Consider the following 16,235-nt stretch of genomic DNA (forward strand, 5'->3'; position numbering starts at 1 on the left):
TGTAGTAAAAAGAGAAAGAGCGTGATCTCGATATTGAAGATACAAATACAAAGGAAATCCACCAAAATTAATTTTCTAGCCCTCTATGAAAAAGAGAGTCATACCTATATTCACAGAGACTCAGGACGCTGAGGCAGGATCACAATATCAAAGCCAGCATCAGCAATTTAGTGAGGCCCTAAGCAACTTAGCAAGACCCTGTCTTAAAATGAAAAATAAAAAGGGCTGGGGAGGGGGCTCAGTGGTTAAGCACCCTGGGATCAATCCCCAGTAAAGTCCAGTCATGAGAGGGGTATATTATGACAAATGCAGTTGAGGGGAAAAATAAAAAATGTCCACACACTTCTGCAACTTTCAATGCTATATTCACTCAAATTACTTAATGCAATTTCATTCTATAGTTTCTTAATCAAGAAAATGAGAATCCTTAATGCTAGGCACTGCAATAGACATAATCAACTCACAGCAAACAATTCTAGATTAATTCTAAGGACTACAAAACAAACTTAATAATGATAGGCTAATGACAAACATTCCCTCTGCATGCTACATTCAAAGGTCTTAAGTCTTAGGCTTTGAGTCCAGCAGGTGCACACTCAGACCATGGTGATCAGGTCCAGAACCAAGGCACACTTTTCCTGGCATGAAGTGGACGACTGGTTGAGGAGGGGGTTATAGGGAAAAGCTGTGGCTTTTGCGAAGACTCAGACAAGGTGGTAGAGTTTGAGAGTAGTGAGGATCATGCAGAGGCTCAGGGAATGATGACAAGTGATGAGATGGCAGGTCCTCATCAGGCTCTCTAGCTCGAGTTCATCCTTTTTTTGGCTGGCTGAATCCCGGTTCATTTACTCTATCATTTATACTAAATTTGGGGGGTTTTTGACCCTCACTTTCAATCCTAATCAGCTACCACCAGATTTCTCAGTGTCATCATTCACCCTGGGGTCAGAAACATCTGGTTTTGTGGTCTCCACCCTGATCTTTTCACCTTTTCCTCTTATCAGACGAGGACAGCCTGCCAGGGACTTCACTCTCTTTATCAGGGTGAGGGAAAGGAACTTGTTTGAGGCCATACTGGAGGGATCTATGGGTGTGCCTGGTGAGACTACAGGTTTTTAAAAATGGAGTTGCTTAGGCTCAGGCCTAAGGCCATCCTACTACCCCCCACCAAATAAAATATTACTAATCTACTTACCATAAAAACAAGTTTAACAGAGCAGCAAGCATAGCGGAAGAGGAGGGCAGTAGCCAGTCCCAGGACCTCCTTTACCTTACATTGTGGACTGAGGAGTAGGGTGGGCTACATTCCAAGTCCTTGCCCCTTGTCCAGAGGTTTTTGCAAATGCACAGCACATCTCCCATAACTTCAGGCAGTGGGGAGGACACAGGCAGGTGTAAAGGGTTTGGCCTGAGCTGCTGAGTCCACTTATGAGCTCAGGTGGAACAGATGCCTCCTGGCCCCCAGAGGAGCCACCAGCACTGCCACTTCATTACCCCTGCCTCAATAGGAGGCACAATAGAAACAAATAATTCCTCATATCTGATGGCACAGCTCAGTGGGCTGGCCACTGCACACACCTGAAACACCATGGGGCCACAAGGCCTCCTGCCATTCCCTCAGGCTCCCCTGTGTGCTTTGCTTTGTTATGCAAAAATACTTAACCAGAGAGCTGTCTTCTTAACATGTTTTAAAGGGCAAAATACCACATTTTTAACTATAGGCAGCTAGGGTGCAGATCTCTAGGTCTCACTCACCTGGCATACATGTGCCCATGTAGCATCGACCAACATCTTTTTCTCGCCCTCACCAATTTATTCTCAGCCTCTGTAAGTTTACATTTCTAGATTGCCCATGTAAGTGAGGTTGTGCCAGATTTCTCTGTGCCTGGCTTATGTAATTCAACACAATGTCCTCTAAGTCCACCCAAGTTGCTGAAAGTGCTGGTATCTCTTTCCTTTTGGGGGCTGAATAATATTCCACAGTACACCTGCCAATTTGCTTAGCCATCTATCCATCCACAGGACATTAAGATGGATTCTATTCCTTCTTATTGTGAAGGGTGTTGAAGAAAACCCATGAGTATAGATGTCTCTTCCACATGCTGATTTCATTTCTTTTAAATATACACAGAAGAGGGCTTGCTGAGCCATACTGTTGTTCTATTTTTATTCTTCCAAGGAACCTCCACACTGCTCTCCATTGTATCTGCACATATTTGCACATTTGCAAATCCTCTGTGGGTAATGCTTCATGGGAATTGAGGAGGGGGAAGGCGGTGAGTCAGCCATACACTTCCACAAGAGGAGTTGTTAGGGGAATGGCCATGCGACCTTGGAGCCCACAGAAAATAAGCTCAGTGGCCTTGGAGAGTGCCACAGCCATGCACAAATTTTATGGAAGGTGAAGTTCACAGCAGAAGTACACAGCACAAGTGCTTTGGGAGACATCAGGCTGGAGGATTTGTGCTGGGTCTGCCCGTCTGCCTGTGGGTTTATAAGAGAGGCCTCATCAAGTTTCTGTTCTCCCCAGTGCTATCAGTCTAAAGCCCTGAAATGGTTTCCTGGTGACATCTGAAGAACCTGCCATCAGCTGGACACAGCACCTCCTCCTCCCACCTGCTGCTTCCCAGGCTGGCAGTGACCACCTGCCCCATGTCCACGAGTCCTGCAGTGAACCTTCTGGCCACCTTGCAGCTGTATGCACTGCCATTTCTACAGATCAATGCCTAAGAGGGACTGAGTCCAGAAGACCCAGCCCCTCCACTTTTACCCAGGATGCGATTAGAACACATCCAGGGCTGGATGACTCCCTGAGGAAAGTTCTGTTCTTCTGGCTATAAACCCAGAGGGACATTAGGCTGGAGCTGCTTCCATGAGGGAAGAGCCTGTCTGACCATGGGACACACATGGCAGAAGGCAAAAATGAAAGCGAAGATAAACTTTACCCTGATGAATCCCTGGATGCTACTGGGTCTGCAGTCCACTCTTCCCCTGAATACTTCAGCTACACAAAATATTACTCCTTATTGTTTGTCTAAACCTGTTTTAATTGGATTTTCTGTGATTTTCAAATGGAAGATAACAAACTGATACATTTCATAAACTCAGGACAATCTTTATTGTAATTTTTTTTTCTACTATGTAGACTAGCATCTCTCTCCCAGAAGAAGGAAGGGAGGAAGAAGAAGGGAGAGTGAGTATTTGATGGAAGGTTCTATGTAGGGCATGATGTAATGTGGGACATGTTGAGTCAGAAAAGAGGAAACTTAACTTGCTGGCTACTACCTGCTTCCCAGTCCTGGGGCCACAGGTGGCTAAGAGAGCACCTAGGGATTAGCCAGAAGGCATTGCCATGCATTGTGATGAATCGTACCACCTCTAGAATAGGCTCAGAACCCTTCTGCCCTCACAGACAGCTGTGTCTCCCATTACTTCCTGTAGGATGGGTGTAGATGTAAATGCTCTCCACCCTGCTGACCTTTACCCTGATTGGCTCCTGTACATTATATTAGCTGTATTTGTTTTCTCATTAAACGAGATCTTGCTTTGACTGTTCTCCCTGGTGTGTCTGATTGTCCTCCATCTTGGTTTGTCCCGGTCGGGGCATGCTCCCGACAATCTCTCCCACAGGTCAGGAGGGAAGTGGGGGGTAAAAACCCTGTCAGTTCTAGCTGAGCAGTCAGCCTGAGAAAGGAAGGGCAGACACTGATGATCTTACCATTGCCACAAAGAATGGCCGCCGGCACTCTGAGTGGGATCACTCATGAAATAAAAAGGGCTATTAGGCTCATTTGTCTCTCCCATGGCACTCTAATTAAATAACCACTTTTAAAAAACTTACTATTTTGAAAGAAAGTAGTTTAAGTAATTTTAGTTAGAGGGAAATCACATGGACCAGTGGTGTTTGATAAAACAGGCTGTGCCAAACTGATTTGCTGGAAACCCCTTTCTAAAACACCTAACATGCCTGAGATTCCATGCCTCAGACCTCACCTGTGGTCCAGGAAAAAGGGCTGCTGCCCCAGCATGGGGGACTCTCCAGCCACAAAGAGACTAAGCCTAAAGACAAGGTCCATGGTCACAACTTACCCCTGAAAACTGGGCTTTTTGAGGGTTTGGGCACACAGAAAAGCCACTGTAGGGCCACTGCCAGATCTTGCTTCTCCTAGGAAATGTACAGTAGCTGCAGGTGCAGAGACAAACTCCAAATCAAGCAAAAATATCTCAGTCCAAAGCTCCAGCCCCTCAGGTCCACAGAGGAAGCCCTGGTGGTCCTGGAAGACCCCGACCTTCTGTTCACAGAGGAGAAAGCAAAGAGCTCACAGCGCGGGAGGGCAGAACTCTTTAAAAAAATCTGAAATGTTTGAGCATCATTTGCTTTTGAATAGGCCAATATTGAGAAATACAAATGTGGGAAGGAGAATAACAAAGTGATTCCTAAATATGAGCATATGCCACTTCCTATTAAAGTTTGAAACAAACTATAAATAAACAGAGAGAAGCAGGGAGGGGTGGGGCAGGAGGAGGGAGGAAAGGGGAGGCTCGAGGGCCTGAAGTTGGAGCAAATTACCACCCTTGCTTGTGGGATTATTGAAAAGGAAGCCCACTATTGTGTTTAACTCTGATATACTCATAACAAAAAAAAAATTTAAATATTAAAAAAGCAAAATTCAAATTTCAAAGCAAAATCGAAAGCAGTGCCTTCCTTGATTTCCACCTGCATTTCTCACACATCTGCAAACCTAGAAGTGCCACAGCCACTGTGGCGGGTGCTAGGGGATACCTCAGAAGCCAACCCATGTGGCAGAGGTTTGCAGGAAAAGGAACCCCGAGAACATTGCTATGGATTGCTCTGGAAACTGCTGAGCTAAACACTCGGCCAGGCAGAGGTCCTGCATGCCAAAGGGCAGGAGGAAAGACAAAGGACAAGGCCACGATGCTTAGCACCTGCAGACTTCAGTATGACCTTGCAACTCCCTGCCTTTGCCTTGTAACCAGGCTCTCCCAAGATTCTCAGTCACCTTTGGTCACCACTTGGTGCAGCTAGATATGGGAAGTTTTTATGAAAGCCTCAGGTAATCATTTCAGAATCCTAGATGCTCTTATGTTCCCATATGTGATTTTCTTGCAGGTAATCCTTGGGGTCCAGCCCCTGGGAGGCCATATCAACACCTTTGGCCAGCTTGGACACCTGTAAATGGCCATACTGGCAGCCTCTGCTCCCTGTGGCTGCTGGAAAAAAGCTGGAAACCCTGGGTGACTTAAAGACTCATCATTTGTGTCCTGGAAGCCAAAGGACAGACAGGTAACTAGGCCATGCTCTTGGGACACTTCCAGGTGCCATCCTGTGCCCTCCCAGCTCCAATGGTGCCTGCAGACCTTGAAGCCTTTCCCTCCCAGCTGCCTGCCTCTAGCCTCCACCTCTATACTCAAAGGGCCCTGTGTGTTCTTCTTCACCTGGCCAGTCCCTCATAAGAACATGGTCACCCTGCTGTATTGTGACATCACCTTGACTAACTGCAACAACCTGATTCCAAATCAGCTCATATCCTTTCCTCAGGGGAAGCATGTCAGCCTATCTTTAGGCAAAGATACAACCAGCTCTACCCTGACCCCCAGGGTCCACACCCAGACTCATCACCCTCAGAGTGTTGATTAGCTCCATCTCTGGGAGCTTCATGTGAGCCAGCAATGGGTGGGACATGGGTTGAACTCCTCCCTTCTGTAACCTGTGGACCTGACCAGCACGTCACCTGCTGAGCTGCAGGCCCTGTCATGGCAGCCTGAATTTTGGGTGCCTCCTGGTTCTGCAGGTCTCACAGCCCTCACACTCCCCTGCAGTCCCCATTTAAAGGAGCAAGGGAAGGGCCATGTCATCAGAAGGGGACATGCATCATTTCTGCCCTCACCTCAGTTCAAGAAGAGTCCTGGTCCCACTGGCAGCTATGAAGGAGCCAAGTATATTCCCCAGAAAGAAAAGGCAACAGTTAATGGCTGAGCATTAGCATGTGACCCATCAGCATTGACTTCTGGCCCTGACCTCCAGCAGAGGGCTCTGGATCCCCAGGAAAGGACAGGGCCTTAAAAGGGAAGGAACCTGGTCCCTGCAAAGTTGCCTCCTACCCAGCCTGTCCCAGCCGGCTGGCTGGCCCTGCTCTCCAAGTATCTGCCTCCTGTCCAGCCTCTCCCAGCAGGCTGACTGCCCCAGTCCCCAAGGAGTTGCCTTCTGCCCAGCCTCTCCCAGCAGGCTGACTGCCTCATTCCCCAAGGAGCTGCCTCCTGCCTAGCCTCTATCTGCAAGCTGGCTGCCCCTGGTTGAAGTGACAAACTGCACTACAATTAATTTCCATGTGCCATGGCCATCAAGACTTGAACATCATCCTTGGTTCTAGTCAGAAGGTTTTACCTGAGACTCCCAGACACCTGGCCTCTAGAAGCAACATTCTCTTTACAAAAGTCTGCTCCTGACTGCAAAAAGTAAAGGAAAAAAAAATTAAAACCCTGGAATCATAAAACGTCTCATCATCCCCACCTCATGTCATTAAGGTATCTAAAGTTCCGGGCATCTCATTTTAGCCACAACATCCTCTAATATCTGTAAGACTGTTGGTACTAATTTATGAGAATTCTCAGGGAAATAGGTCCCAGAGGCAAGAGAAGAAACTACTAAACACCATCACTAACCAAAATTCTTACAAAATCTTGTGAACCCTCAGTCAAGATATGCAGCAAATCCATTTTATCATCTTACCTTATCAACTATCAAAAGGTTTTCATATTTAAACACTTTCTTATTGAATAAACCCTTTTCTTTCTTCTTTATGGGCCATTTGCTTTATTGTGTATTAAGCCAACAAGATAAAAATTGATCTGACATTGATTCTAATATGTGATTGAATGTGCATATCTGTGAGTTTAGAGAGAGTTTCTCTATCCCTGCAGCCAGAGTGCTTCCCACCCACCAGCTGCAGGAAAGGCTGTCAAAACAAGTTTAAAACAGATCCTTCCTGTGGAAAAAATTCCTAATTTAATTCTAATTTTAATCCAGAGTTTCCCCTACCACTTCCTCCAATGGCAGTAACTAAAATAAATATATTGAAAGATAGAAATATTGGCCACAAAAAAAGTTTTTAAAGAAAAATTGACCACACTGCTAATGGAGTTAATATTGTCATTTATAAGAATGGGTCCCAGCTAACCCAGAAAGCCACTACATCTTATTTTCTTAAACTCTCTGCTAACTGACCCATTCTATCGAGGGAGGCGGTAGTTTGGGTTTCTGTGCACAGCTGTTGAGGTACTGCATAAGTGGACTGTGTACTGTGGTGTCCTGCCATCCTGAAATCCCACCTTCCAACTGAAGAGATGCAGCCTCTCTAGGACTAACCAGTTCCCAGAGGAAGTGCCTCAGGTTGGGAAATGCAGACTAACCCCCAGAGCTGGGCCTGCTCCCTCTGGCCACCTGACAGTGGTTCCATGCAGTCCCAGGACTCAGGCTCCTCCACCGTGTAATCCTGCCATCCCCTGGGCTACAAGCCAAGACCTGAATCCTCTTCATCTGGCTGAGGAAGACAGGCAGGCCTAAGGAACAGGCTGAGGGATGGGCTAGCAGTGGACACATCCCAGATGTCACCCAGACCCCAGTCTGTGGATGGTGACTAGCATCACCCATCCAAAGCTGAGGTGTGGTAGCCAAAAGGCCAGTCCTCACCACAGTGACATGAACTCTCCTTGAGCACCCTTGAGCCTGGAGAAGACAGTGTAAGAATAGCACTTGGGAAGGAGACTTGGAGATGGCCCGCTCATCGTAAGTCGTTGGAGTCGCCGCTGGCGCTGTCGCTGCTCCTGCTCCATGAGGAAGATGCTCGCGGCAGTCTCCCGCGTGTTGGCTGGCGCTGCCCAGAAGCCGGAAAGCAGAGTGCTAGTGGTATCCCGTAATTTTGCAAATGATGCTACATTTGAAATTAAGAAATGTGACCTTCACCAGCCGGAAGAGGGCCCTCCTGTCACGACAGTGCTCACCAGGGAGGATGGGCTCAAATACTATAGGATGATGCAGACTGTGCGCCGAATGGAGTTAAAGGCTGATCAGCTTTATAAACAGAAAATCATTCGTGGTTTTTGTCACTTGTGTGATGGTCAGGAAGCCTGCTGTGTGGGCCTGGAAGCTGGCATAAATCCCACGGACCACCTCATCACAGCCTACCGGGCTCATGGTTTCACCTTTACTCCAGGCCTTTCTGTTCGAGAAATTCTTGCAGAGCTAACAGGACTAAGAGGAGTCTGTGCTAAAGGGAAAGGAGGATCGATGCACATGTATGCCAAGAACTTCTATGGGGGCAATGGCATTGTCGGAGCTCAGGTGCCCCTGGGAGCTGGGATTGCTCTGGCCTGCAAGTACAATGGAAAAGATGAGGTCTGTTTGACTTTATATGGCGATGGTGCTGCTAACCAGGGTCAGATATTTGAAGCTTACAATATGGCAGCATTGTGGAAATTACCTTGTATTTTCATCTGTGAGAATAACCGCTATGGAATGGGAACATCTGTTGAGAGAGCAGCAGCCAGCACTGATTACTACAAAAGAGGCGATTTTATTCCTGGGCTTAGGGTGGATGGAATGGATATCCTGTGTGTCTGAGAGGCAACAAGGTTTGCGGCTGCCTATTGTAGATCTGGGAAGGGTCCCATCCTGATGGAGCTGCAGACTTATCGTTATCATGGACACAGTATGAGTGACCCTGGAGTCAGTAACCGCACACGAGAAGAAATTCAGGAAGTAAGAAGTAAGAGTGACCCTATAATGCTTCTTAAGGATAGAATGGTGAACAGCAATCTTGCCAGTGTTGAAGAATTAAAGGAAATTGATGTTGAAGTAAGGAAAGAAATTGAGGACGCTGCCCAGTTTGCCACAGCTGATCCTGAGCCACCTTTGGAGGAACTAGGCTACCACATCTACAGCAGCGATCCACCCTTTGAAGTGCATGGTGCCAACCAGTGGATCAAGTTTAAGTCAGTCAGTTAATGGGAGACGTGTGTAATGATGGGCTATTTGTCAGCAACTATAAGGAACAGCGTTGTCAACTTTAATAAATAGCATGTAAATTAAATTGAAGGGAGAGTAAGTGCATGCAGTTTTGTATATTGTTGTGTTAGAAGATGTTGAACGCTTGAGTGTTTTGTGATTATTGTATTACCTATTTCAGATCTACAAGTCTAATAGAGTTTAACCTTCTCCCAAATAGTTGTTTGTCTGGTCACTAGAAGGAAGAACACTTCCTTGTGTACCTGTTCCAACCCTGCCACCTGTTTTGGCTATGCCCTGAGAAGATGCAATTCTGGCATTGCACAGCTAAAGCCATCATTTCTTCATATTTTTTTTATTATTATAACCAGGCAACAGGTGAAAGGCCAAACAACTAGTTTTCTCCATTTACACATCAGTGGTTACAGTCCTATCACATTTAGGTTCTATACTAGTTAATAATGCTTACCCTACAACACCTGTCTCATTTTAAACTACTATTGTATTTAAAATAACAGAATGCTGAGTCTCTTTTTCTGAGATTCTCCTAATACTCTAGGATATCAAAACTAAAGCTCACTATTCACATTACATACAGTTCTATATAATCTTTAAAACATTCATAAATAATAGGTTTTAAAAAATGACACAAAAAAATGACAAACTTCACCAGATCCTTGAATTAATTGAACACATCTTTTTCTTGTGTAAACTGAGCAGAATTTGTGTATACATGTACAGAAGAAGCTTTAACCACAAGCAGGAAGATATGTGCTCACTGTGTCCTCCCGGCTTAGCTGAGTGTGATTAAGCCTAATCCTCTGTCGCTGAGGACTCCTGAGCCTGCCTTCTGTACTGGGAGACTGCGTGCCACAGACGACAGAGGACACCACCACTGTGGAACAAAGGAGTTACCATAAGAAAGGCAAAGTTCCAACTGACAACCCCAAAACTAATCTAAGATTGGCCATCTACTCTTACAAATGCAGTCCCATTTTAATTTAGATAATGAACAAAACCAAAAATATATTCTCTTCCTGTGTGAATATAATCCTTGAGTGCCAGCAGTGCTAGGACATGGTATTAGAAGTGTGCACAGGAGCGCTGATGAATTGGTGTAGAGGTGGCTATTTTAAATGACATGGGAACAAGACCACGGGAGGGGTTGGGTCTAGTGCACTGGTACCTCATGCCCAGCCCAAACTTGCCAAGATTTTGGAGGGAGAAGAGGTAGTATGTTTTCAAAGACACTGGAAAGGGAATGAATTTCAAAGAGGGGAAGTTACCAGCACTATTGCCTACTTTAATGTATTTACCCAGAAAAGGTTCTAATAAGCCGTTTTGAAGCTCTTACCGTAGTCTAAGGCATCGTAAGTCTTCCTTAGTGATATCGTTAAGAATATCAGAAAGTGTATAATTTTCTTCAACAATCTGAAACAAAGATCAAATACATAAGAAATAAGCAGCTTTTAACAATATCATAGGAATAGTTTTTGGTTATAAATTTACCTTTTCAATTGTATTTGCATCTCTTCCTTGCAGTTGTAGCCAGTCTATAAGCTCTTTATCTGTTCCCTGCCTAGGAGGGGGTGCTAGGTTCTTTGTCATACCTGTAACAATTAGAAATTTGTTTCATTGTATATTAATTGTAACCATAAAACTCTTAAAAAGTAACTATCCATGATATAAAATGTGGTATGGAAAAAAAAAAAAAAGAATAGCACTTGGCTCTGCATCTGGCTTGTGGTGTGATGGGGTGTGTGAATTGGATTGGAAGATACTCTAAGGAGCCTACCATTATTTTCATTCTGTCATTATCTTGGGAACCTGTGTGTGAGCCACTGTCTCTAATTCAGAACCAAAAGTGGGGTGAAATTCCTTTTCCTGATAGGAAACCAGGTACAAAACTGCTCAGTATTATTTTTGGAGACACACTGATAAGAAACCTTATTATGCAAAAAGCTCTGAACACAAAAAGGAGCTTTCTGTTTCCCACAGCTCCTGACCATCCCTGTGGTGTCAGGCTGAAAGCACCCCTCTGTAAGAATGGAGAAAATCAAAGCATTTGACTCTGAGGCCTCAGGGACTCTGGAGGGAAAAGAACATCCATCCCCTCCTTTAGCTCTCAAAGGAGGAGAAGGCAATACAGAGGTTATGAATGTCCAGAGCTATTGGCAGAAACAGATTTGAAAAAAAAAAAAAAATTGATCATCAGCTTTGATGTGTTATCTTCAATGCAGCAGATGGCGGCTATTAGATAAAGATGCCAGGCACAGCAGCCGAGCAGTGACCCTGTGCTCTTAACCAGTTTGGCTGGTTAAGCTTTCATGGATTAAAAAACTTTTAATAATGTCTGCTGAGATGTTTTTCTTTCCCAGAGCAATTCAGGTATAAAAATCATTGTACAGCCACTATCCAAAGGCTACTACAGAAAGATAATGAGCTTGGCTTTCTATAGTTGGAAGAAAGTGATAGATCATGCCCCAGTCAACAATACAGTGTTGTTCAGTGACCAGCAGAATTCGCCATGTCCACCTAGGTGCCAGGACCCTCAGACACATACTGCTGCCTGCCAGCTCATGCAGAGATAGGTTTTCCTTTGTGACACTCAGCAATGTCTCAAAGAAAAACAGCCAAGGGCTGCCAGGGTGAAGGAGGTGAGAGGGTTTCCCTGATTCCAGTGGAAAGCAGAGGTGTCACGCCTCCATGTAAATGGGAACTAAAAACCCCAAGGCACACACAGTGCTGCTTGCCCTGGGGACTCCTCAGAGCATGGGGACCCTAGTGGAGAAAGAAGGTGCCTTCCACATGGCCACCTGTCCATGTTGCCTCTTTCCTGGACCTAAATGCTCAAAGTAGGTACTGCTGTGTGCTCTCCCAAGATCTCAACCTGTGCTGGGAACTTGCAAGAAATAGCCCAGCCCTCTCTGCCAATGGACCCCTCACCATGGACACAGTGTACCTCCAGCTGCACTCGCCTTCCTCCCACAGTCCCTTCTCAGCCTCCCCAGCCTGGGTTTGTCCCTCTCTCCTCTGCTCAACATCATGTTCCCATTCTTTCTCACTGATAGGTATCCAACTCTGAATCATAAGTCTATTGAAAGTGTCCCTTACAGATGGTGCAATTGTGTGATCAGGCCTAGGACCATCAGCATGTTCTGCTCCCCACCCCAGGAGCCACCCACTGCATCTGGAGTGCACACAACCAGCAAAGCCAGGGACACATTCCCTAGCAAATTGGAGCCTATAAGGGGTCCCCCATTGGAGAAGAACCTGATGTCATGGCAGAGACACAGGACAGTCTTCTGTCCCCCACACCCTTTCACAGGTGGGGACAGTGTGACAGCACAAGAAATGGCATGCCATTGTGGAGGATGATATGGGAGTGGCAGAAAAGAAAAGAGCATCACGTGACTAATATGCAGGTGCAGGGGTAGTGACTAAAAGGTGTCATTTGACTCTGATTTTGCTGGGCTTTGAGATAGGGCCTGTGATCTTGGGAGGCTCTGGGCAATAGTCCATGCATCTGAATTTTGGACAGCTCCTGTCCCCACACTAATGACAGTTTTTACTTCAAGACTAGAAGCAACATTTCATGCATGGTGTCATCTTCATGAAAACAGAAAAACACCAACATGGCATGGCTTTCCAGCATGAGGCCTGCTCCAGGCAAGGTAATCATGTGCTAAGGTGGATGTTCCAGGAAATCTCCATCCATCTGCCATACAGAGGTGGCCCCACAGTGGTCTGGCCATGAGCACTGGAGGTAGGGATGAGAGGCACAGAGAAAGATGCTTCTAGCCCTGCATCTGTGGAGAGCCTGGCTTCTCACACTGGGTACAGCTCACTCCTTCAGCCCAGGAGACAAGCCTGTTCCCTCTGATAAACATCCAACTCAGTTTAAGCTGACCCCTACCTCATATACATTTCCTATGGTCCTAAAGTCAGATTCATTCAGTCAGTGAAGCTGACACCAGAGCTGAAATGGTCCTGATCCTGTCACAGGCAGGAGCTTGGTTGTTGCCTGTCCCCCAGGATCCCTATGTTGAAGGTTTAGCTCTCAGGATGTCCCTAGAGAGCTGCAACACAGAGGCAACACATAGGGCTCTGCAGGTGATAGAGGCCCAGGCTTGCCCTAATTAAAATAGAGCAAAGCCCAAACAAAGAAAGTGCCCTTTATACAGAAAACACTTTTATAAAGTTATAAATTTTTATAAAGGTTTAGGATTAGGGGTTGGGGTTGGGGTTAGGGTTAGGGAATCATATGCTCAGCTCCTAGCTGCAGTCAGTGCCTTCTTCCTTAAGTAAATGCTTCTTGAGGTACCTGGTGCTGCAGTAGTCGGGGCTAGTAAGACTTGATGAGCCCCTGCTGGCAGCGCCTGCATCCGGATCTTGCCGCCACCCCTCCCTCCTACTCCTTTGGCTCCCGAGGCCACGGTGGAGCCTCGGTGGCTTCTGCTCCAGGTGGGAGAGACAGAGGCAGTGGCCTTAGGGCCTCCCCCGCCCGCCTGGCCCAAAAGTCGCACAGCTGCCCAGACAGTAAGGCACAGACTCACAGAGAACCGCGAGGTCGCGAGCAGAAACTGAGGATGCACACGTGCTGGCGGCGGGGGAAGCAGAGGGGGAGGGTTCCACCTAGCATCCGGCTCCAGAACAGCAGCTCCACCGACCCCGCTCTTTTTGTCACAGTCTCCATGGAGATTTCTCACAGAGAACAGCTTGAGCTGCTCCCGAGCTGCTGAGGCGTAACCACCCGCTGGCTGAGAAGCCTCTTCCATCGCCCTGACTGTCGCTGCGGAAGTTGAAGCCCCGGCTCCGCCCACACACCCCTCCCCTCTGTGCACAGGGCCCGCCCAGCCATCTTCATCCTCCCTGAAGTCACCGCTGGTGCGCCTATTGCCACTATTTAGGTCGCCTCCGCCATCGCGAGCCAGAGAACCAGCACTCCTCAGTGCCTGACTTGTGTGCATCATCACGATGCCACGGGGGGAGGCCGGGAGGAAGGAAGGCTGGTGGAGCCCTGCTCTTGCCGCAGGGTCTGCTGGGAAATGTAGTTGAACACCTGGTGGCGGACACGGGGAAGGAGTGGTGCCCACCTGGCAGAGGCAAAAAGCCAGGGCAGCGCGGCTGCTGTTGGCTGTAAAGGAGATCCTAGAGAGAGGTTGGGCTTGAGCACAGTGTCCTCCTCCCACTCTGCTTCTCCCCATCATGGTTCAGCTGGCAGAAGGTGCATGTGAAACCAAAGACAGGAGCTGTTGATGCTTTATTATGATGAAAAAAGAAAAAAAAAAAAAAAAAGCAAACCTGGGGTTGAATAAACACTGTCCATGAACCTTAGGCCAAAAGCAGAACTGGAAAATACATGCAGCTTACCAGTGTTTCTTCAGACACAAGGGCTTTCCTTCCACTCTCACAGAGCTGGAATTCTAGCTTCCCGGCTCTGCTTATTGGACTTTGGAGGACGCAAAACCTTCTGGGCCTTGGCTTTCTCCTCTTTAAGGGGAAACCTTAAAATCCACCTTATAAAACCACAGTGAGGAGTAAATGTGATCATCTGTGTACAGCACTGGGTGTTATTTACTGTTAAGCGAGAAGCACAGTAAATGGTTGCAGTTATAACCTATGTACTTAGCCAATATTATGGGTATTTCTTGGAAGCATAACAATATGTAAAGGGACAACAATACAGTAGTCCTGCATTCATGTAACTGGTTCACTGAAAGCTGTACCACACAAGAAATAAGAGGAGGAAATCCGCAATGAACCTGGACCCAGTTGGTTTTGTTTTTTGTTTTTAGCTAAAACAAATAGTTTATTGGGAGACCACTCAGCTCATGAAAATGCTATTACTACTACAGTATTTTTTCACCAAGAAACTTTTATTTTTTCCCCTATGACATGGTAACCGTCTGACAATCATAAATCAGCAAATAGAGAAGCTGCTGGCCTCATTCAGCAGCCTCCTTTGGTCGCTGCGCCTCCCCTGATCTGACAGTAGTTTTATGTGTTTACTTTGTATAGACAAAAATACAGCATGTGCTATGATATCTATTTTGTTGAGAGTAGTTTTAGATCTCCTTGTGCTTTCACATATCATGTGATAATTATTATCAAACATTTAATTAGATAGAAAAATAATGTTAAAGTAGTGAGGTTCACATTCTACTATGCACAATCACAACTGGAGAAACAATAAATATGAATGCAGAGTGCAGATTCTAAAAAAAAATGCTTCTTGACACAAGTTGACTGGCTCAGTTGGGTTGGCATTAAAATAAAAAAAGAAAGAAAGTATCAAAATGGTATATTTCCTGTTTTGTGCACCTTACTATAACAAGAAGTACACCATGACCTTTTTTTATGTTAAGTGTAATATGTCCAGTGCAGAAGGACAAACACCACAGGTTCTCATTCATTTAGAAAGCAATAAGTAAATATAGTAGAACAGAATGGAATAGTGATAACAAGAAAATGGGAAGAGTAGAAATGGACAGATTGAAAGAGTTCATTGAGGAGCACAAAGACTAGAATGGAGGAATCACTCCTCGTACTTCTATGGCACAGTTAGGTAACTATTATTGAAAATAACCTAAAATGTGTTTCAAAATAAAATTTACACCTGGCAGAAGGCACATGCCTGTAATCCCACTGACTTCAAAGATTGAGGCAGGAAGATCATGAGTTCAAAATCAGTCTCAGCAATCCTGTCTCTAATTAAAATAACAAAAGAAGGCTGGAGGTGTGGCTCAGTGGCTAAGTACCACTGAGTTCTAACCACAGCACCAATAAACTAATATATAAATAAATTTACAATATATTAAGATAATTAACATTTAAAGAGATGAAAATACTTTTAATATAATTTGAATACTACTACTTATGTGTACTGAATTATCATAATGTACCCCATAAAATGCATATATAAAAAATATATTAAAAGTTACCAGTAACTTCATACACAGATGTGAAAAAGTTCTCTAAAATAAATAGAATTTTATGTGTCATGATTCTAAAGTTGTCAACATATAATTTGTATACTTTCTAGAAATTTTAAAGCATTTTAGTGTATTTGGTTCAATCTTTTTACTTTTTTTTTCTTTTTTTTTTTGGCCCATGAATCATACCCAGTGGTGATTAACCATCGAGCCACACCCCCAATCATTTATTTATTTATTTATTTATTGAAACAGCGTCTCAGTTGCTTAGGCTC

General features: G+C 45.4%; 2 protein-coding genes across 2 annotated transcripts; one reads left to right on the forward strand and one right to left on the reverse strand.

The window, feature by feature from the left end:
• Window positions 1–7,784: 7,784 nt before the first annotated feature.
• LOC124082905 (pyruvate dehydrogenase E1 component subunit alpha, somatic form, mitochondrial-like) lies at window positions 7,785–9,115 on the forward strand. The gene has a single exon (XM_046429468.2). It carries the CDS (start codon window positions 7,853–7,855, stop codon window positions 8,639–8,641), a length of 789 nt encoding a protein of 262 aa, XP_046285424.1. The 5' UTR covers window positions 7,785–7,852; the 3' UTR covers window positions 8,642–9,115.
• A 238-nt stretch (window positions 9,116–9,353) lies between these two features.
• Window positions 9,354–13,995, reverse strand: LOC124093495 (uncharacterized). Its single transcript, XM_046445945.2, has 4 exons — window positions 13,350–13,995; window positions 10,535–10,635; window positions 10,380–10,456; window positions 9,354–9,920 (listed from the first exon to the last, which is right to left on the reverse strand). The coding sequence occupies exons 1-4, from the start codon at window positions 13,993–13,995 to the stop codon at window positions 9,839–9,841; spliced, it is 906 nt and encodes a 301-aa protein (XP_046301901.1). The 3' UTR covers window positions 9,354–9,838.
• Window positions 13,996–16,235: the final 2,240 nt, after the last annotated feature.

The sequence above is a fragment of the Marmota monax genome, unplaced genomic scaffold, assembly GCF_021218885.2.
Source record: "Marmota monax isolate L192 unplaced genomic scaffold, Marmota_monax_Labrador192_F-V1.1 WCK01_AAM20220418_F8-fsc00035, whole genome shotgun sequence".
NCBI lineage: Eukaryota > Metazoa > Chordata > Mammalia > Rodentia > Sciuridae > Marmota > Marmota monax.